The sequence below is a fragment of the Plectropomus leopardus genome, chromosome 2 (genome assembly GCF_026936395.1).
Source record: "Plectropomus leopardus strain MGB_pleo_1.0 chromosome 2, ASM2693639v1, whole genome shotgun sequence".
In the NCBI taxonomy this organism is placed as follows: domain Eukaryota; kingdom Metazoa; phylum Chordata; class Actinopteri; order Perciformes; family Serranidae; genus Plectropomus; species Plectropomus leopardus.
In genome coordinates, this window is record NC_142177.1 from 2,757,850 (window position 1) to 2,781,112 (window position 23,263).

The 23,263-nt window shown below is 37.4% G+C and overlaps 1 protein-coding gene across 1 annotated transcript in view; it reads left to right on the forward strand.

Annotated features, from left to right (window-relative positions):
* Window positions 1–17,514, forward strand: part of aldh1l1 (aldehyde dehydrogenase 1 family, member L1) — a 30,508-nt gene extending 12,994 nt beyond the window's left edge. Inside the window, exons 10-23 of the mRNA XM_042498361.2 lie at window positions 758–905; window positions 1,014–1,133; window positions 2,787–2,914; window positions 5,416–5,566; window positions 5,890–5,960; window positions 6,935–7,040; window positions 8,894–8,981; window positions 9,116–9,209; window positions 9,295–9,394; window positions 9,480–9,578; window positions 11,004–11,169; window positions 11,265–11,370; window positions 13,545–13,744; window positions 16,991–17,514. Of these exons, the coding sequence (XP_042354295.2) occupies window positions 758–905; window positions 1,014–1,133; window positions 2,787–2,914; window positions 5,416–5,566; window positions 5,890–5,960; window positions 6,935–7,040; window positions 8,894–8,981; window positions 9,116–9,209; window positions 9,295–9,394; window positions 9,480–9,578; window positions 11,004–11,169; window positions 11,265–11,370; window positions 13,545–13,744; window positions 16,991–17,046 (1,633 nt within the window). The 3' untranslated portion in view covers window positions 17,047–17,514. The remainder of the gene's footprint in view (window positions 1–757; window positions 906–1,013; window positions 1,134–2,786; window positions 2,915–5,415; window positions 5,567–5,889; window positions 5,961–6,934; window positions 7,041–8,893; window positions 8,982–9,115; window positions 9,210–9,294; window positions 9,395–9,479; window positions 9,579–11,003; window positions 11,170–11,264; window positions 11,371–13,544; window positions 13,745–16,990) is intronic.
* Window positions 17,515–23,263: the final 5,749 nt, after the last annotated feature.

Sequence of the window (23,263 nt, forward strand, 5' to 3'; positions counted from 1 at the left end):
TAGGTTAAAGATTTAAGACTTTTTATGGATGCAAAAGACTTATGTCTCAATTTTTTTGCAATCTGCTAAAATGGAACATATTGGCATGCTAACATGCTGAACTAAGACAGTGATCATGTTGATGTTAGCATTTAGCTGAACCACAGTCTACAAGCTGCTCTGTAAGCACAATTTATTTTGCCTAAACAGTGTTTGTAAGCAATTTGTTTGAAAAACATGAGCACTTACAATACTACTGTAATACTACAAAGACATTTTGGGTCATTGAAAAAAAAGAAAAAGAAAATACAAAGCCGGGGTAGAGGGTCCAGGTTTAAAAAAACAAACAAAGAAATTATGAGACTTAAGAAGTAAGTTTCCAAAAAAAGTTAACAAATCACACACCTTTTAAGGTGAGAGAATATCAGAGTTTTTATTTATTTTTTAACTAAACTTGTATTAACCTTTATACATACATTTGAGACTATCCAGTTTTATGTCATTATGAGAACACCAAACACTGCAAACAGCCACAATGATTTTCTCTAAAAATAAGGACATTAAATCTTTCAGCCAAGAATGAAAAGCTGGGAAATTCTGACTTTTAACTTTTTTTAAAAATTATTTTTAACCTAAATTAGCTTTAAATATTTCAATGTAATGAAGCAATAAAGGCTTCACAAGTTAAATTCCAGGTCATTATACTAAGAAATGCCAATGAATCCACTTTCTGTCTTCTTTGTCTTCTGATTCCCTCCTCTCGTGTTTCTGTCCTCAGGCTGGTGGAGGAGGTGAAGCTGCGGGCCAGCAGCTGCCAGCTGCAGAACGAGGACGTGTACATGAACTGCACGTTCCAGGATTTCATCCAGATGTGCGTCAGGAAGCTGCGAGGGGAGGACGATGAGGAGGAACTGGTGGTCGACTATGTAAGTGAGATGAGAGCAGTGCTGGTGCTTCTGTCTGTTACTGATACTGACACAGGCTCGGGAAAGACAACACACTGTCTGTTATGTGTACACTGTTGAACTCCTCAGGTGGAGAGGAACACCAACAACATGACCATCAAGATGCCTCATCAGCTGTTCATCAATGGAGAGTTTGTCGATGCAGAAGGGGGAAAGACCTACAAGACCATCAACCCCACTGATGGCATGGTAACCACCCAAATATGCACTGAGAGTGAAGACAAAAAGACACACTGCTGACATAAACACTGTGTTCACACTGCAAGCTGGAGTGCTCAATTCAGATTGTTTTTTAGATCAGATTTTTTTTAAGTAGCTGTTTACATTATCCTTTTTAAAATGTGGCCAATAACAGATGACCAATGTGAACTGGTCACAGCTCTGATGTCGCCTGCACGCCCAGAAGAACGAAGACGTCACACGCAGCTCGCTGTGTAAACAAGGAGAAGAAGTCCGTAATAAACATGGAGCCCACTGATGTGACCGTTTACAGTTCAGTTTTTTAGTTATTTCATGCAGTGACTCCACGGGCAGAGGAAGAAGCAAGTCAATGTTTATTTATGAAGTTTTTTATACTAAACGGGCACAAGCAGTGGGTGAATGAAACAAAGGGCTTAGTCAGTTTCTATATAGACATTATATAAAGATGGACAAAACGTCCCCACCTACCCCCTGCTATGCCGAAGTGAGTATAAATATCAGAGGTATGAGCGTTGCCATCTTCCAAGGGTGATGTCATTGAGAGCCTGCATCTGCGCAGTAGTGATATCTGTGGTGGGATAGTTCCTGCCTAAACACCCGTCTGACCAACCGTGAGCAGCTCCATTGAATGCAAATGCACGGATTGGCTGTCACAGCTGTCAACCATGACGGAAACGCTCTCTTTAATTAATAATTTAATAACTCTAAACTCTAAATAAACTGTCTTTGGGAAAAACCATCTTTGGGAAATGTTTATTTGGTGTATACTTTGCGTTTTTAGGTCAGCCTATGACCATTCACTAACATGGAGGGGTGGGCCTTAGGACTTATACTGCAGTCAGACACCAGGGGGCGATCTAGATTGAATAGCCCCACTTTGAGGGGACTGTCATGTTGTCCATCTTTATATACAGCCTATGGTCTCTACCTATGGCCATTCTCAATGGCCACGTGCAATTTTAGATTGATTAGGTGACCCATCGAGGAAAAATAGGATGCTGACAGACTGACAGACAGAGTTTTCTTCATTTTAAGTAGGATGTTGATCTAGAGTGACGTTAAAGTCGCATTGGATTCCGATGCAGGTTACATGGCTGTTCAGGCTGAGGTTGCATTCCAAAAAAATCTGATCTGTATCTGATATACAACCACATGTGAAAGTGGCCCAAATCTGATTTGAAAAGATCAGATTCCATGTGATATGTGCCATTCACACTGTCAAATGATAACATCTGGGTCACAAAGGGGGGAAAACTTGGGCCATTTGGGCCTGCAGAGTGAACGTACAGTAGCTTAAAATGACTTTGAACTGACATGCTGTAATGTGCTGTACAGATACTCACAGAAATCTCTCTTTCAGTAAATGTTATCTTTTTAAATTTCTGCAGCTGTCAATAGGTTGCTGAGTTACAGGTATTAAAATGTGCTATATTATTAGATATCATGGCTCATTAGCATGCCTGTCAGCCATGCACAGTATCAGGTGGAAATAACTGACATAATGCAGGTATTACAGTCTGACTTTAGCTGAAAAGGACAGAAGTCTCCATCACCTAGCATTCACATTCATATTTAAAAAAAAAAAACAAAAAAAACATTTCAAGTCTATAGCTGTAACTCTCATGATTTTCTGTCCTGCAGGCCATCTGTGAGGTGTCTCTGGCTCAGGTCAGTGATGTGGACAGGGCAGTGGCTGCTGCTAAGGAGGCCTTTGAAGAGGGAGAGTGGGGCAAGATGAACCCCAGAGACAGAGGCCGACTCCTCTACAGGTCAGTGCACTCAGCTCCACTCTGCAGCTCAAAGACACCTGGGGGGTATTCCAGGAAGCAGGTTATGTGTAAACTCTGAGTAATTTAACCCTGAGATGAGGGAAACTCTGTGTTATCTGTTCCAGAAAGAAAGCTAAGTCAAACTCTGAGTCAATCACCATGGTAACTGACTCTGTGAACATAACCTGTTCGCTGGCAGATTTTCTATAAGAAACACCGAGTTTCTACCTGTCTCCTCCCACCTGAAGCAAGCTGTCAGATACTGATGGTCTGCATTTTTGCAATCTGATCGATATCAAAGAATTATTACGCAGTGCCTGCAGATCTTGATTGGATGTGCTGTCATTCCCCGATGAATGTCTGTTAGAGCGGCACTGTTTTTTAATTGCAATCAATCATTTATGTTAATAACATTATGCGGCCATACATATCCAATCTTACACCACGGACAAGCGTTCACATCAGAACAAATTCTGTGCATCGTGCTACAATCTTAAAATTAGTATTTCATTGAATTTTCATATACACATCACTGCATTTTAGTACACCAATCAATGATTCCCAGGGGTAAAAAAGAATAAAATTTTGAAGGAAATCTAAAATGAAAATATTCAAAATAATAAAATAAAACAAAACTCCAATAATGAATTGAATTTAGAAAGCATCCAACAGGCTAACATACCGACATAAAATAAAAGAAAAATCAATCAAAATCAATGATCAAATATCAGTTAGCTAAATAAAAATACCATCCCCACATATGCACCACAATCTAATACACAATCATCATAGTAATTTTCAGTCCCATAAAGAAAGTTAATATTGTGTTCATGACGTGTGCTTCATATTGATATCAAATATTAATTCACTCCGCATGATATTAGGCGAGCGGACATATATGTGTTAAAACAGCATTCTGTTGGGGGTTTAAATGACTACATGTTTAAATAGCCACTGAATGAATATTTACTTTGTTTAACTTCAAATGAATAAAACCAAAGTGAGGTCGGCCTACAATCATGGCTGAGTGATAAATGTCTTACCTTTATGAGTGATGTTTTTATATTTCATTTTCAGCTGCTTCAAAGAGCATTTTTCCCTGTGGGACTGAACCTGAATGAAAATCAGAATTTATTCAATCCATCACTTTTTCACCTATATGTTACGATCTTAATGGAGTACGGTTAATGTTTAGTCGATGGACACGTGCATTCAAATTTACACATTGACACAAATGACATGGGCAGCAATTTTCTCCCATGATGCTTTTCTTTCCTTAGCTGCTGAAACGCTTTTCTTCCTAAATATGTGCTCTTAATCACCATAGGCAGCATGAGGACCTCTAGTTCTGATGGAGTAAAGTAGTTTGGTTTCTGTTTCTCAGCGGTTGCCATGGTGAAAACGAGGTATCGGGGCTCCATTGATGATGGCTTTTTATTGAGGTCGAGCACGCTGTACTCGGGGTGAACATACTCAGAGTTGATTGAACTAATTCAGATCAGCTGTTCTGGAACTGAATATTCAGAGTTTCCCCTCTCAGAGTAAATCAACTCAGAGTTCGACTCGGAGTATGTTGAACCTCCTTTCTAGAATACACCCCTGTAGTGTTTTCTTTGCTGGCCACACACTTGCATCTTCACATCACATGCTCTATCACATGACCACACTGGTGCATGTTGCACTGCAGACTGCATGATACAGACGTTTATCAGCTAATGCTGCAACGTGTTATCACTCTAATTATATGACCTGTTACTAAAACTCAAAGGTTGGCTGGTTTAAGTTTAGTGTCACCATAGAATTAGCTGGTTACACATCTTGATAATAATAATAATAATGATAATAATAATAATAATAATAATTAATTGTTATCGTTATTGTTATTATTGTTGTTATTGTTATTATTATAGTTTTACCTTTGAATAATGTAATCTGTGTAAAATTTTAAACTGGATCAAACAGTGTCTAGAATTAAGGGAACATCTATTCACATATTTTAGGCCCTTGTCCCAAATGTCCTCTGCTATTTCCCTCCCTCTGTATTTTCCCATTCCCTCTTAATACTCTCCATATTCACTTTTCCATGTTCCTGCAAATGATCATATATAAATGAAAGTGCATTTCCCTCTGCTGTGCAGTCTTTGAGTATGGGAGTAATATGTTCTCTTCCTCTTGTTTTGTGAAAACTCTGGCTGCTGCATGTTGTACGAGCTGAAGTTTACGAGTTGATGTCATGACGAGGCCAGTGAGCAGGGCTTCACAGGGGTCTGGCTTTGAGAAAATAAAATTATTTCTAACTATAGTTGTTATAGTTTCAAGTTAATAGGAGTTAGGAGCATAGACGAGGCTGGATACCAGTCCAACAAAGCAGCCAGCTGCCCTGCGTCACCATAATCAGCTGTGTGTTGTGCTCATTCTCTGCTTCTGGTCAAATAAAACACTCTGATCCATGATGTCAGCCACGTTACATCTCCTCCTCCTCCTCCTCCTCCCTCCCACAGGCTGGCTGACCTGATGGAGGAGCACCAGGAGGAGCTGGCCACCATCGAAGCTATCGACTCCGGAGCTGTGTACACTCTGGCCCTGAAGACACACGTGGGCATGTCTATCCAGACCTTCCGCTACTTTGCCGGCTGGTGCGATAAGATCCAGGTTAGACTGCTGGTTTTAACACCAGGAGGCTGGTTCTACTTAGGAAATGAAATCAAACTTATCTGAAACTTTATTTGAGCTAAACTTCACCCCCCTCATTAATTATAACTCCAAACAAATTAATTTAAGTCATATTTACATATTTTCCTGCATCTTTTTGTAGTCAATCACAATGGAACTTTATTTTGCATGTTTTTTTTTTTGGTTTTTTTTTTACATCTCTGTATGTTGGTGATTGTTTATATATGTATACCAAGTGTGTGCCTAATCAGTCATAGAATTTGGATAAATCCATGTAAATAAATGATGTGGTCTTTTCACAGGGCAGCACCATTCCCATCAACCAGGCCAGGCCCAACCGCAACCTCACCTTCACCAAGAAGGAGCCAATCGGGTGAGAGAGCGGATTCAGACTGTCATGTCTGTATTATCAGGGTTCCTGCGGATCCTTCAAAAGAATTTAAAGACATTGATCTAATTTATCTAAAAATAAGACCTTAATTGGTATTAATTGGTAAGACTTAAATTAATCCCCAAAGTCTTAAAATGCTCAGACAATTGAAGCAGGATCTGATGAATCATTCTTCCTGACGTTACATTGTAAAATCTCAAAATAATTGGAAACATCTTATTTTTTGTGAAATAGTTTAAGAAATCCATCTTCTTAAACTTGTCATGGTGGCAGACCGAGTTGTTGAATCTCACATGCAGAGTGAGAAACATAGAATCACTTAGAAAACTGACTAGAAATGCCAGATATTTCCTCCCTCTGTGGGTAAACCAAATAGAGAAGTTTATGATTATTTAGTATTTTTATTTTCCATGTTCTCTACTTTTTCAACATTTGACGTAGATAATCTAACTTTTTCACCGGACCAAAAAATAAGAATCATGTTTAATGTTACAATAAACATTTAGGCAAAATACATTTTTGGTTATTAGAAATTTGGTCTTAAACTGAAATCCGAGTGGCACCGTAAAAGCCAGCAGTGTCTGTGTGTGCATTAGATAATCAGGGTTCCTGCAGTTTAAGCAGAGTAATATTTACGGCTTAAACTGCAGGAACCCTGATTATCTAATGTGCGCGCACACACACACACACACACACACACACACACACACACACACACACACACACACACACACACACACACAGAGGCGTTGAGTGGATAGAAAATGGTTCCATTGCACGTTATTTGTGATTATAGCTCTTAAAGTGATTAGCAGTGAAAAGTCCATTTAGCACCTAAAATGTTGAGTCTTCAGTCATCCAGATGCCTCTCCTTATTACACAAATGAAAACATCACAGATCCAAACAGGCACCGGTGTCCTCGGCATGTGACAATCTTCTCTTTCCCTCCTGTCAGAGTGTGTGCCATCGTGATCCCCTGGAACTACCCTCTGATGATGCTGGCCTGGAAGACGGCAGCCTGCCTGGCAGCTGGAAACACAGTGGTCCTCAAACCTGCTCAGGTCAGTCTCCACACCCGCAGTCAGCCTCAGAGACTCAGTGTCTGCGTCTGTGTCTGTGTTTGAGAGTCTGCAGCATGCTAGCAGCTGTGTGCAGGCGCAGCAGTGCTTTGAGCTGAATGCTAACATGCTGATGTTAAACAGGTGTAAAGTTTACCATGTGCACCATCTTAGTGCAGCATTTAGCATGTTAACATTTGATAATTAGCCCTACACACATGGTCCAGCTAAGGCTGATGGGAATGTCTTTTGACCTGATGATGGAGATAAGAAGAAAAGTTGGAGTCAGTTATTATAATTAATCCTGAGTGGAGCACAAGCGTACAGAGATCCTGAGACACAAGTGAGGAAAAAACATTCTGTGTTTCATTTCTAGAGCGATCAAGTGCTTGTTGTTGTTATACTCATTTCAGCCACAGGAGGCTGAAGTGCACCACTGCGCCCTGTTCTATATAAGACTAAAAAAAAAGATTCAAAAATAAAACACGCACATCCCATAGTGGGTGCTGGATCCAAGGTAAAGCAAAACGTGAAAAGATAGAGATCCTGTTATGAGTTGCAAGTTATTGTTGTTTTGTGTACATACACACGATATGCGCACATGTTTTTTACTAGTGTGCTATCCTTGTGTGTTAGACACAATGCAACTATTGAATCTTCATAAAAATTGTTATATATAATTTTTTGCATATATCTGTGTATGTTCTAATGTATACACACACTTGTGTTATACAGAGACATATGTATACGTCTTTGAAGATACCTGTTTTTATACACTATCATTGTATGTATTTTCACTATGTTTATATATTTTTGTATTTATTACTTCACTCAAGATTGAATGACCTCAGCTGTCTTTTAGTCACATGATTGTTTACATATATTTAAAATGGCGACTCATTAGAAAACGTCTGAGGAAGAGCGTCAGTGCTCAAAACGTCACTTATTTCGCAGAATAAAATCCTTTAATGGGAGCTTCCTGGTGTGCGAATCTCTATCTTTTCACTATATAAGACTAAAATCATTCCTGTTTTCTTCCAAGTGAGTTTTAACCCTTTGAAACCTGAAGAGATATTACTTTTCTTGTGCTGCTTTCAGATGCTTTTCACAGGTATTTAAACTACTGAAACCCCAAGCAAATTGATGTGATTTCTTTCAAAAACATTGTCAAAAAGGCAACGAGCAATTTGGTAATAAATGTACCACAAATTGCAAGAAAATAGTAGATTTAGAAAAATATATTTTGTTAAAAGCTGGAGGAAAAAGCCAGGGAAAAACTATATTTATGGTATCATAATTACATATTTAAATTATGTTCTAATTTATAATATATTTAAATTATTTATTATTTGATAAATATTAATTATTTATTTAAGCACTTTTTCCTTTATTTATCTATTTATTTATTTTTCTTTTTTCTTTTCTTTTCTTTTTAAAGCAATTTTAGGTAGTTTCGTCTGTACTTTTTACAAATTTCTTGATAATTTTGGGTTCATTTCCTCTGTTGCTTTTTTTCTGAGAAAATTGGTTTTATTTATTTAAAAAACATAGTAAAAAACAAAATGAGCAACTTAACAGGGAATGTCCCGCAAAATACAGGAAATACAGGAAAAAATAAAATGGAAAATGGAAAATGTCCAGAAAACCTCATAACTATATATAAAAAATTATAATACAGAAAAAAGTAAAATATTAATATTATTGAGATAAACTAAACTTATCTGCTCAGGTTTCAAAGTGATAAACACAGGAAAAAAGGAGATCAGAATTCGAAAATGGATCTCCAGAATATCTCTCGTCACTTGCCTCTCTGGGTTTCTGTATGGCGTGGATAATAACAAGTCATGTGTGTCCAGGTGACTCCACTGACAGCAATCAAGTTCGCTGAGTTGGCGGCGAGGGCGGGACTTCCCAAAGGAGTGGTTAATATTCTGCCTGGATCAGGTGAGAGCACATACTTTCAGCCTGACCTGACACTGATTTGCAGTGATGGTTGTTGTTTTGGATCATGAAAAATGAGCCTGTGGTGAAATCATGCAGCTGTGTGAGACGTTGTTAACCTCATCCTCGTCTTGCAGGTGCTCTGGTGGGTCAGCGTCTGTCTGACCATCCTGACGTCCGTAAACTGGGCTTCACAGGCTCTACTGAGATTGGAAAACACATCATGAAGAGGTCAGAGGAAAAGCACACTCACAAACTCTGTCTAAAGAAAATGTGCCATCACTCTCTGACTGTCTGTGTTGTCCTCCATGTGAAGCTGTGCAGTCAGTAACGTGAAGAAAGTCTCCCTGGAGCTGGGAGGGAAATCGCCGCTCATCATCTTCAGTGACTGTGACATGGACAAGGCAATCCGCATGGTGAGCTCATCACGCAAGCAGGTTTTTAGTCATTTTGTCGAGATAGTTGCAGAAAATAAACCTCTGTGATATCTGTGTGTTTCAGGGCATGAGCTCAGTGTTCTTCAACAAGGGAGAGAACTGCATCGCAGCCGGCAGACTGTTTGTGGAGGACACCATTCATGACCAGTTTGTGAAAAAAGTGGTAAGTGTCCTCATCTCACACTGCTGCTGTTTCTCAGACTTTTGCTCCAATCATGAAGAGACATTTGTTTGTGATCCAGATGTCATTGCGGTATTTCAATACTGAATTGGTTCCTGGTACCAGTACAATAAATCCTCAGAGGTGGTTTCCATGAGTTTGGAGAACCGTCCCACAATGCCTAGCATTAAGGTTTATTCTCGAGCTCAGAAACAGAAGTGTGATTTTTTTTTAAAATTATTCACTAAAAGAATTATTCATAAATCTATCTACAGTATCTATAATATTATATTATATATGTACCATAATGATTTCAATGTATATAATATATTCTCTATATTTCCTATCCGTATTCATTTTTAAGAAATGTTATTGGAAAAAAAAAACATTAATTCAGCTTCTCCTTATAGATTTCTCCTAAACTTTTTGGAAGTCTTATATACATATAAAACTTTCAAAAAGCTGTTTACAATGAATGTATTAATTTCTCTGTATTTCATATCTGTATATATTTTCCAAACCTTCATTTACATCTTACATTACTATGTATTATTATTATTACTATTATTATTTATGTTATCATAGAAGTTTACACCCTCACCCTGTGTTATAAACAAACTATTTCTAAATGCTAAATAGACAGGTTTACACTAAAGTGCCACATATTTGTTATCAGTTATTCAGTTCACAGCCAGTAATTCTGAACAGTTGCAGATAAAGATTAATTATATTTATACTTTTTATTGAATTAGATTCCAGAGGTGGCTCAGTAGGTTCTTTCTCACTTGTGGTATGAAGACATTTCTGATAACATATAACTCTGCTCCAGTCATAAAGTCAACAACGATGCTGGTCATCACTTCCAAAATTCACAACATGTCTCTTGACATATTCTGCTTTAGTGCGTATTTGTTGGTGTTTAGCCTTTCAAAAACAATTTTCACCGCGGTCACTAACATATTTGCTCCTTTGCTTACTGCACAGAAAAGGAGGCACACAGTTGCATTAATGAAGCACCAGCAGACCCATAAAATACTCTGATTTATGAAAGAAAGTTGATTTAACAAAGAAAGCAAATTCATTTAATCTGATGGATCGCTCTTAATTTAAATTGTTTGAGGAGGTTTTTTTAAGGTGATGATGTCATAAAATATGACAACAGACATCCAAAGCTTTGTCTGAAGACCTCACAAATGTAAAAAAAAAAGTTGTTTAGAGGTGATTTATAGAGACAGCATTACTGTATCTTAGAAGTGAGACACAAGATTGAAGTGGAATTCAGATCAGTGCTTCAGTTCATTGAGAACTCTTCACTCACATACTGACATGAGGGACTGAGAGATATAAAGACGAACAAGTCTCTACACACTGAGCCCTCAGTGTGTGTCTCTGTTGCTCTGTTGTCTCATTATTGTCTTTTTCTCTCAGGTTGAGGAGGTGAAGAAGATGAAAATCGGTGATCCTCTGGACCGCTCCACAGACCACGGCCCTCAGAACCACAAAGCTCATCTGGACAAACTGGTGGAGTACTGTGAGACTGGCGTCAAGGAGGGGGCCACTCTGGTGTGTGGAGGCAAACAGGTGCAGCGGCCAGGTGAGGCAGCGTTTGCACATTCACTTCCTCCATTTTTTTTTCTTTTTACTTATGTGGGTCTAATGTCCTGCCTCGTTATTTTTTTCTGCACCCAGGATTTTTCTTTGAGCCCACAGTGTTCACTGATGTGCAGGACCACATGTACATCGCTATAGAGGAGTCATTCGGCCCAGTCATGATCATTTCCAAGTTCAAGGGCGGGTAAGGACTCGCACAAGTCTTAAGGTTCCATCTGTCGGCAGGGAGGCTTTATTTTAAAGGTATCGTTTCAACAATACTACACCAGAGGCTGTTACACAGTGGCATGACAGCGATGGAGTGAGGGATTTCCCTGATTGAATAATTACTGCACAGTGGCATGACAGCGATGGAGTGAGGGATTTCCCTGATTGAATAATTACTGCACACATGGACACAAACATGCCGAGTCTGCTCAGCGTCACTATGAATAAGATATAAGTGGGATAACGTATTTTTTTCACACTCAAATTTAGGTGCTACATATCCACAGACCTCGCAGGTAGGCCTATAAAGTAACTAAAAATGACTTAAATTGAATTTAGTAGCCACCACGGATGCACCGATATGATTTTAAGATCAGATATCGGTCCAGATTCTGACAAAATAGCTGGATCTGGTATCGGATAATTAGTCAGATCCATGGGGCCAATCCATTCATTTCTATTTTTTTCGACGCGTGCTACGTCATGCGTCAGCAGCATGTTTGCAGCACAACTTTAAGCCAGATTCACGTTGCACGCAGAAGCAGCAATAGACTGCAGAAATAACTGAATGATTATATTGACTCTAAGCCATTTTTTACTTCAGTTTAAGTCTTAACCCATCACAGAGATGAGGAAATACAAAGCTGTCTGTTTTACTCAAACATCCCTGCTTTCATTTCAAAATAAAAGCCCCTTGACAACTTCTTTGTGATGCAATGGCATTAGTTGTTGACACGAGGCATTTTATTTTGAAATATTTGCAGGACCGTGTTGTCGACAATGCAGGAGTTGCACAACTTCATAAATGAGTGGAATTTGTGCTTATAAATGTGGAAATACAGAACTCACATTAGCAGGTAACCCTGCAGAAGCGTTACAGCAACATTAATGTGAACACAATAAGTATTTGTATGTTTGTTTCTAAATTTATTTTAAAAAGATATGGATGAATTAATTTCCAAAATGCATAAGTATCTTTATCTAATGAAAATTGCTTTTTCTATGAAGGTCCATGTCTATAATGCATTATAACACTTAAACATACTTAATAATACCTCTATAGTGCTGTATAATCATAGTTATAAGCACTCATGGTTATTTCTAATGCTTTATAAAAATAATCATAGCTCATTATACTGCCAATATCTATAATGAATTATGAACATACTTATAATGTGTTACAGTGTACATAATTAAAGGCATTTATAAATATTCACAATGCTTTGTAACATTTCCCACAGAGGGAATCACACCACAAAGCTGTTTAAAAAAACACCTCATAGTGATTGAATGGGAGTACTGGTGAGTAAGAAACCACAGATATGGCATTCTTGGCCATCTGATTTGTGACATAAGAAAGTCCAACATACATGAGTTGCATTGATATACACATATAGGCACATTTAAAAATGCTTTTAACTATATACACACTATAACACATTATAAGTATGTTCATAATTCATTGTAGACATTGGCATCATAATGAGTTATGATTTTTTTTATAAAGCATTGCTCATAACTATGATTATACAGCAATATAGAGGCATTGTAATGCATTACAGATATGGGCTTCATAAAAAGTGTTACCAAGATTTCTGCTTCATTTGTTGATCCTTTCCCTTATCATCATTTTCAGTGCGGTCTATATGTGTATTGCTCTGCGGCTCACTGAGCACACAAGAGAGACGCCTCTGCCACTACTGTGTGAATGTTTGTGTGAATGTGACATCCTGTGAAAGTGCTTTGAGTAGTCGAAAAGACTAGAAAAGCGCTATACAAGTACAGTCCATTTACAGTTTACTCTTGTATTAACGGGGCAGTCTCTATAAACATTTTATCAAACTGTTGGAATCTAAGACAGGCTACATACCAACACAGCACAGGCAGCAGGACTCGGTATTAAAGAATGAAACCATTTTATTTGGATCCAAAGTCTATGCAAGCTGCTTTTCAAATGAAAGAATGGGGAAACTGTAGTGTTTCTGTAGTGTGGAGTAATGTCTGAAGAGAAATAATAAATGATATGAAGATCTTTTACTTTGCTGTTAACTCATATCTCTTTTCTCTTATCTGCTGTTTCTGCATCCTGCCTTGTCTCCTCTGTCTCCCTGTCCTCTCTGTGTCCCTGTCCTCTCTGTGTCTCTGCCTCAGTGAGGTGGACGATGTCCTGAGACGGGCCAACGCCACAGAGTACGGCCTGGCGTCTGGTGTTTTCACCCGTGACATCAGCAAAGCTCTGTACGTCAGCGAGAAGCTCAACGCCGGCACAGTTTTTGTCAACACCTACAACAAGACTGACGTGGCATCGCCTTTCGGAGGCTTCAAACAGTCTGGCTTCGGCAAAGATCTTGGTAAGAAACACTGCTGCTGTGCTTCTTTTATTCATGTATTTAAATAGAACTATCTTTGCAATTAAAGTAAAGGAAATAAAGAAACATCACAGCCAGGGTCTCATGTTGGTCTGTGTATCATCCGTTCATTCAATTATTCATTCAAACTAAAAAACGAGCGGAGAATTTCGTTTATTTGTTTTTCTGTATACAATCATGGAAGACATACGGTAATATGATGTGTTTTTTCCCATTTTGGATGCCATACAATACTATAACATTTTTATACTATTGTGGACATATTACTACAGTATGACATTTTATACCATCTTGAAAGACATACTATCGTATGATGGGGTTTTTTTGGACGAAAAATTATAGTATGACTTTTTTATGCTATTTTGGACGACATACTATACTGTGATTGTTTCATGCCACATTGGACGACATACTATGACATTTTTTGCCATTTTGGAGGACATACTTGGTTCTTGTACCAACGTACACAACATACTATGGTATGTTGGTTTTATGCTACATTGGACAACATTAGTATAGTAGTATGATATGATATAGCACAATAGTATGATATTTTTATCTCATTTTGGACGTTATACTATAACATGACGTTTTTTTGCCGTTATGGGCGGCAAACTATATAATGGCGCATTTATGTAATTTTGGATGACATACTATATGATGACTTTTTTATGCTTTTTTGGACAACATATTAGTATATCTTTGTTTTTGCAGGCTTTTTTGGATTTGTATTTGAGATACTATATTATGACCTTTTTTTGCCATTTTGGACGACATAGTATAGTATGACATTTTGATGTAGTTTCGGATGACATACTGCACAATGACTTTTTACGCTATTTTTGCAGCTTAGTATAGTAGTATGACATTTTCATGACATTTTTTAAAGGCAAACTAGAGTTTGACCTTTTTGCGCTATTTTGGATGATATACTAGTATGATGTATGATGTTTTTATGTTATTTTGGATAGTATAGAGTGTTGTCCAAAAATCTTTTAAAAAAACATCAGAATACAGTATTACTTAAAAAAAAAGAAAAAAACATCATAGTATTGTATGTTGTCAAAATATTATAGAAAATGTCACAGTATATTATAGTATATATAAAAGATATAGAGTATATATGAAATAAAAATATCATAGAAACATCATAGTATAGTATAACATCCAAAAATCATAGAAAACATCCTAGTATATATAGTTTGTTGTCCAAAAATCATAGTATGACGTTTTTATGCCATTTTGAACGACATACTATAGTATGACATTTTCAACAACATACTATTCAATTCAATTCAATTTTATTTATAAAGCCCATTATCACAAAACACAGTTTGCCTCAGAGGGATTAACAGCATACGACATCCTTCTGCCCTCACATCATCTAAGGAAAAACCACCCCAAAAAAAACCTGTAACGGGGGGAAAAAATGGTAGAAACCTCAGGAAGAGCGACTGAGGAGGGATCCCTCTTCCAGGACGGACAGCAGTGCAGTAGATGTCGTTAATAACAATTAAATTACAGTAATGACAAAGAGGAAAGAGAAAGAGGAAAGAGAAAGAGAGAGGGAAGGAGGGAGGGAGAGAGGGGGATAGATGCAACAGCAATAATAGTAACAATAGTATATCATTTAATAATAGTGACAGACATAAAATTACTAAATGCACTCTATAATAACGTGATGTTACGTGCAAATACTGTAGGTGCTGATAAGAGTCCCATGCCTATATTAATAGTGGAGGCATGACGCATAATAATGGCAGTAGAAGGTCGTGTCACCTCGTGCAGGATCACGGCATCTGCGCAAAACCAAGGCCCAGGACACAGGTGCAGCCCCAGACAGGACCACAGCAACAGCAATGTTTTCATGCCATTTTGGACAACATACTATAGTATGACATTTTCACGCCATTTTGGACGACACAGTATCGCATAATGTTTTCATGCAATTTTGGACAACATAGTAAAGTATGACGCTTTGATGCAGTTTTTGACAACATACTATAGTATAATGTCTTCATGCCATTTTGGACGACATACTATAATATAATGTCTTCATGGCATTTTGGACGACATACTATAGTATAATGTTTTCATACCATTTTTGACATACTATATTATGATGTTTTTATGTCATTATGGTGGACATACTATAATATTACTTTTTTATGCTGTTTTGGACAAAAAGCTATACTATGGCTGTGTTATGCCACACTGGGCAACATAGTATTTTATTAAGTTATACCATTTTGGATGACATAATTTAGTATGAAGGTTTTTTTTACCGTTTTATGCTGTTTCAGTGGATAAACTGTAATATGAAATTAATAATTTTTTATGCCATTTTCAATGACTTTATAGAATAGCATAAACATTTTTCTAAAATTTTGCAAGGCATACTTAAGTATGATGTTTTTGTGCCGTTTTGGAAGACCTACTTCTACTACCTACTACTTTTTTTATGCTATTTTGGACCACATACTGTAGTATGACTTTTTTTTCTGTTGTTATGGACGATACTATACCATGCCTTTTTTTTTTTGCTATTTTGGATGTTGAAGTATCGTATGACTTTTTCATGCCCTTTTGGACGACATACTATAGTATGACATTTGTTATACTATTTTGGATGACTTAGTATAGTATGACATTTTAATACCATTTTGGAAGACATACTACAGGACAGTTTTTTGCGGTTTTTGACAAAAAACTATAGTTTGATGTTTTCATGTTGTTTTGGACAACATAGACAGCATGTACCTTTTGGCCCAACAGCTCGTTGTTAGCGCTGTTAGCTTGTTTACTATATTACATGAATGCTGCTGTCACACTGAATGTCCTGTGAAGCACTTTCAAAGTTTCAAACTTTGTATGGAAAACAAAACAAACAGTTTAATCTTTCTTTCTTAATTCTTAAACTTTCAGTTTAATATTCTTATTGAACAGCCAGATCCAATTTGACAGGCAGAATTCTGAGTCAGATCCAGCCCTTTCTCTCTCAGGTCCTGAATGTGTTTTTACTGATTGTGACTGTGATTTCATCATTTCATAGAAATTCAATAAGACCAACAAAGCATCTTGGCTCCATTCTTTTCAGGAATTTCCACGTGTTCAACAAATATAAAACATTTATTTAGTTCACATCCTGCTGCAGAATTTAGACAGTGGACTCGGGTTTATGGTGATTAATATTCATATTAATTGTCAGTGTTTCTGCTACTACAACAGGACAAGAGGCTCTTAATGAATACCTGAAGACAAAGGCAGTGACCATCGAGTATTAAAACTCCAGGAAGAACAAGCAGCCGGAGCTGCTGATGTGTGTGTGGACACTGACAGAGGAGAGAAATGTGAAGGGGCGAAAGGTCATCCAAGTGAAATCAACGTCGACCTGTAGCCATGTCTCTCATTAGTGACTACTGACTATTAATACTGTATGTGCCTTAACATGTGAAACTGTCTAACACATGATTATAGAATCCTCTCAGTAACACGCCTCTTAGGCACGCTGTAGGTACAAATGTTGTCCTAAACTATGCAAATTAAGAATGTTTCTAGGCAGCCCAAGTGACCTCTGACACTGTCTCCTAATCAATGTGACTGAGTTACGAAATAGGAATATTTTGAACAGATTACATTCATTTCTAATATGGCTTACATTAGGTCAAAAATGTCTAAGAAATGTAACATTTCTAAAAACAAAACAAAAAGAGTTGTGTTCTGTCATAAGTAAAACCTGCTGAGCACCTCTATGCTGTGGACCTCTTCATTCCTGCTGCTGAAACATCTTTAGTTAAACCCTTTGAAACCTGGAGCAACATCACTTTTCTTTTTTTTGCTCTCAGACGCCTTTCACAAGAATTTAAACCTTTGAATCTTGACCAAATTGGTGGGATTTATTTCAAAAGCATGGCAGAAATGTTCCACAATTTGCGAGAAACTAGTTGATTTAGAAAGTAATTTTTAAAAAAAAACTAGAGAAAATGTCTGGGGAAAAAATAAAAAGCTAGGGGAAAATTATATAGTTTTATGGGGTTTTTTTTTATTGATTTTTTGTAGATAATTTAATTGTACTTGCTACTAATTTTTGGTTAATTTTTGGGTCATTTCTTCTTTTGTTGCTTATTGCCTTCTTCCCATGCCTTTTCCAAATGTTGATGACCAGAGCTAATGTTTGAACTGTCAGTACGCTAAAAGGTTTGCTAAAAAAGCACATTGACAAAAACATGCAATCTACTGACAGGTGAAGTGATTAACAATGTTCATCCTGTTGCAATGCAATGAGAAACCTTGGATGCTGGCATTCATGAGAATGATTTGACATGCATCATCCACCCAAACACCCATGTAGACCACATAAATAACTTAGTGGCAATGGCACTTTCCAGTGGCAGCGGAGCCCCACTAGGACAATGTGCCCTGACACACCACAAAAACTGCTCAGGAATGACCCAAACATCCTAACATAGAAACAAGGAAGTTGATCTTAATACCAAATTCCACAGATCCCTATCTGATTCAACATCTAAGGGATGGGGTGCAGGAACCTTATTGGACTGGAAAGCAGCCCCCTACCCCTCTCCCTTTATTTGTTTGTTTGCACATAAAGAGGAAAAAAATGTTACAAAATAAGTCACTTACATACAGTGATTCTGTTTCAATTAAATACAGTACCAAATTATTTCCATCAGGGCAGATCTCATCAAAGAAAATAAATAGCAACTTCACCATGGTAAGATTACCACCAATGACTTTTAATACAGTGTGTATCTCAGGCTGGTCAACAGTCAGTGAAATCTTTTGTCTTCCAGTAAATCTTACTCTTACTAAATATGACTAATCATATTGAAGTGTCCACAGGATGCTGGCATGGACTAAAGTATTGAATTTACAGTAAACTAACAAGTAATAAAAGGAACAATGAAGACATTTTTAGATTTACTTTGGCTTTTATCATATGTGTGTCAGACAGAGAGGAAATGTTTCTTACTTCACACTATAGGAACCACTTCAAGTGGGGTCAGTAGACTACTTGCTATCTACCAGTGTGTAACAGAAAACACATTTTATATTGTTATTTTTACCGGAAATGACGTGTTATATCCAGCAGAAAATAGCCTGTTATTAGCAATGTTCCTGTTTCATCAGCTTCAAATCCAAAATGTTGCACATTTTCTTAATTTACAATTAACTGCCATTTAAAATAGAAACATTTAAATTTTTTTTAAAAATCCTACAGTGTGTATTAAATTATTTTTGGTGGGGAACTTTTATTTTTTTTAAAGAGAATTCACTTGTCAAAAATTGTCAAAAACGACAAGGTATATTATGTCGCCCAAAGATAATCAAAAACGACATAGATAATCAAAAACGACATACTAGTAAATTGTGCCCTGTGGCTCGGTTGGTGGAACCATGTGCAGGGGCTGTGTCTTCACTGCAGTGGCTCCAGGTTCAAATCCAGCTTCTGCCCTTTTCCTTCTTCTCTCTCAAACTATCCTATAAAATAAAGGGAAAATGCCCCCAAAAAAATAATCTTTAAAAAAAAAAAAAAAAACGAGATAGTATTGTATGTCATCCAAAAATTGTCAAAAACGACATAATCTAGTATGTTGCCCAAAAATCATCAAAAATGTCATAGTATAGTAAGTCGCCCAAAAATCATCAGAAACAACATAGTATAGTAATTCACACAAAAATTAACAAAAATGACATAGTATTATATGTCGCCCAAAAAGTCATCAAAAACTACATAGTATATTGGGGTGCCCAGTGGCTCGGTTGGTGGAGCAGGCCCCCCATGTGCAGGGGCTATGTACTTGCTGCAGTGGCCGCAGGTTCAAGTCTGGCTTCTGCCCTTTTCCTTCTCTCTCCCCCTTTCACACTATATCTGTCCTATCAAAGAAAGGCATTGAAAAAGCCCCAAAACTTTATCTTTAAAAATTACATTAGTGTAGTAAATTACTCAAAAATTGTCAGAAACGACATAGTATAGTAAGTCGCCTAAAAATCGTCAAAAACAATATAGTACAGTATGTCGCCCAAAACTCATAGCAAGACACGTTATAATAACAACGTTGAAAAAAGGCCCAAAATATCATAATTTAGCATGTCAAAAAAATGGCCGACGCCATAGTATAGTATGTCGAAAAACGTAAAATTTTGACATATCAAAAAAATGGCTGAAAACTACATATTATAGCTTGTAGAGACACATCATGTTATACAATGTAAAAAAAAAAGTCATAATTTAGTGTGCTGAAAAAATGACATGAAATGAAAAATACATAGTAAAGTATGTTGTCAAAGACGACATAGTATAGTATGTCGTCCAAAAATCAGCAAAAACAACATATTATAGTAAGTTGCCCAAAGATCGTCAAAAAAGACAGTGGACTATTTTGGCCAAAAATCATCAAAAACGACATAGTATAGTACATCACTCAAAAATCATCAAAAATATGATAGTATAGTAAGTCGCCCAAAAATCATCAGAAACAACATAGAAAAGTAATTCGCACAAAAATTGTCAAAAACAACATAGTATATTGGGGCGCTCCATGTGCAGGGGCTGTGTCCTCACCGCAGCCGCCACTGGTTCAAGTCCGGCTTCAACCTTTTCCCTTCTCTCTCTCCCACTTTCACGCTATATCTGCCCTGTCGAATAAAGGCATTGACTAAAATAACACAGTATAGTATGTCATCTAAAAATTGTTCAAAATGACATAGTATGGTATGTCGCCCAAAAATCGTCAAAAACAACAAAGTGCAGTATGTAGCCAAAAAATCATCAAAAACATCATAGTATAGTGTGTCACAGAAAAATCATCAAAAATGACATAGTATAGTATGTCGTCCAAAAATCGTCAAAAATATTATAGTATACTACTTTGTCCAAAAGTCGTCAAAACTGTCATAATATAGTCCAAAAATAATCGGAAACAGCTTAGTATAGTACGGGTCCAAAAAAAACTACATTGTATAGTATGTTGTTCAAAAACGTCATAGTATAGTATGTGGTCCAAAATCACTAAAAAGACAGTATAGTATATCGTCTAAAAATCATCAAAAATGTCATAATATAGTATGTCTTCCAAAAATAATCAAAAACGTCATCATAAAGTATGTTCTCTAAAAATAATCAAAAACACGATGGTATCGTAACTATACAATGAATATGACGTTTTGATGATTTTTGAATGGCATACTATAATATGACAGTTTTCATGATTTTTGGTAGACATACTTAAGGTCAACCACACCTCCTCAGTTTTATCTAAAAGTTTCTCTCTTCCTTGCTCAGAGTTGCTGTGAGACCTTTCCTATTGGAATGTGGTTCCCTATCAATAGTAGTGACAATTTTTTTTTACAAATGTAAGCCTTTAAGGTGTGGACACCCAGTGGAAATAAAATGAACTGTAACACAATATGAGACTGTGGAAGTGCTCTTTGTGTGATCCCACTGCTGCACTGCTGAATTTTTTAATTGGTCAAATATCTTTGTGTTACAATCACTTTATTTCTGGCATGAAATCATGACTGGGTTAAGTGGGAGGTGTAGGCACAACTCCAATGTGATTGACTACAAACATCATCGCTGCACCATCTTATATCTGGCATTACATAAACTCACTGTCATTCCATGGTTTTTCTCTTGCTTTTTTTCTTTCCAGTGCTTTCTTCTCTGTTTGAAAAATACTTAAGCCTCTCAAAACTTCTCTTCCCTACTCCAAGTTAGGGCTGGGCGATATGGGCTAAAAACTTTTAGTCTATATCTCAATACAGGGAGTGCAGAATTATTAGGCAAATGAGTATTTTGACCACATCATCCTCTTTATGCATGTTGTCTTACTCCAAGCTGTATAGGCTCGAAAGCCCACTACCCATTAAGCATATCAGGTGATGTGCATCTCTGTAATGAGAAGGGGTGTGGTCTAATGACATCAACACCCTATATCAGGTGTGCATAATTATTAGGCAACTTCCTTTCCTTTGGCAAAATGGGTCAGAAGAGGGACTTGACAGGCTCCGAAAAGTCAAAAATAGTGAGATATCTTGCAGAGGGATGCAGCACTCTTAAAATTGCCAAGCTTCTGAAGCGTGATCATCGAACAATCAAGCGTTTCATTCAAAATAGTCAACAGGGTCGCAAGAAGCGTGTGGAAAAACCAAGGCGCAAAATAACTGCCCATGAACTGAGAAAAGTCAAGCGTACAGCTGCCAAGATGCCACTTGCCACCAGTTTTGCCATATTTCAGAGCTGCAGCATCACTGGAGTGCCCAAAAGCACAAGGTGTGCAATACTCAGAGACATGGCCAAGGTAAGAAAGGCTGAAAAACGACCACCACTGAACAAGACACACAAGCTGAAACGTCAAGACTGGGCCAAGAAACATCTCAAGACTGATTTTTCTAAGGTTTTATGGACTGATGAAATGAGAGTGAGTCTTGATGGGCCAGATGGATGGGCCCGTGGCTGGATCGGTAAAGGGCAGAGAGCTCCAGTCCGACTCAGACGCCAGCAAGGTGGAGGTGGGGTACTGGTATGGGCTGGTATCATCAAAGATGAGCTTGTGGGGCCTTTTCGGGTTGAGGATGGAGTCAAGCTCAACTCCCAGTCCTACTGCCAGTTTCTGGAAGACACCTTCTTCAAGCAGTGGTACAGGAAGAAGTCCACATCCTTCAAGAAAAACATGATTTTCATGCAGGACAATGCTCCATCACACGCATCCAAGTACTCCACAGCGTGGCTGGCAAGAAAGGGTCTAAAAGAAGAAAAACTAATGACATGGCCTCCTTGTTCACCTGATCTGAACCCCATAGAGAACCTGTGGTCCCTCATCAAATGTGAGATTTACAAGGAGGGAAAACAGTACACCTCTCTGAACAGTGTCTGGGAGGCTGTGGTTGCTGCTGCACGCAATGTTGATCGTGAACAGATCAAAACACTGACAGAATCCGTGGATGGCAGGCTTTTGAGTGTCCTTGCAAAGAAAGGTGGCTATATTGGTCACTGATTTGTTTTTGAATGTCAGAAATGTATATTTGTGAATGTTGAGCTGTTATATTGGTTTCCCTGGTGAAAATAAATAATTGAAATGGGTATATATTTGTTTTTTGTTAAGTTGCCTAATAATTATGCACAGTAATAGTCACCTGCACACACAGATATCCTCCTAAAATAGCTAAAACTAAAAAAGCCCCACTGCAACTTCCAAAAATATTCAGCTTTGATATTGAGTCTTTTGGGTTCATTAAGAACATGGTTGTTATAATAAATGTAATAATAAAATGAATCCTCAAAAATACAACTTGCCTAATAATTCTGCACTCCCTGTACATGATATATATCTTGGTATTTTTAAATCCTCCTCCTCCATCCTCCTTTAAATCTCCTCCAGAACACTTTTTTAAAGCTAGAAATGGGAGACAGGGTCAAGCATTACTTTTTTTTCCAAATTCCCTTTTTGATTTGACAATATTGAAAGGCCATTGGTGCTT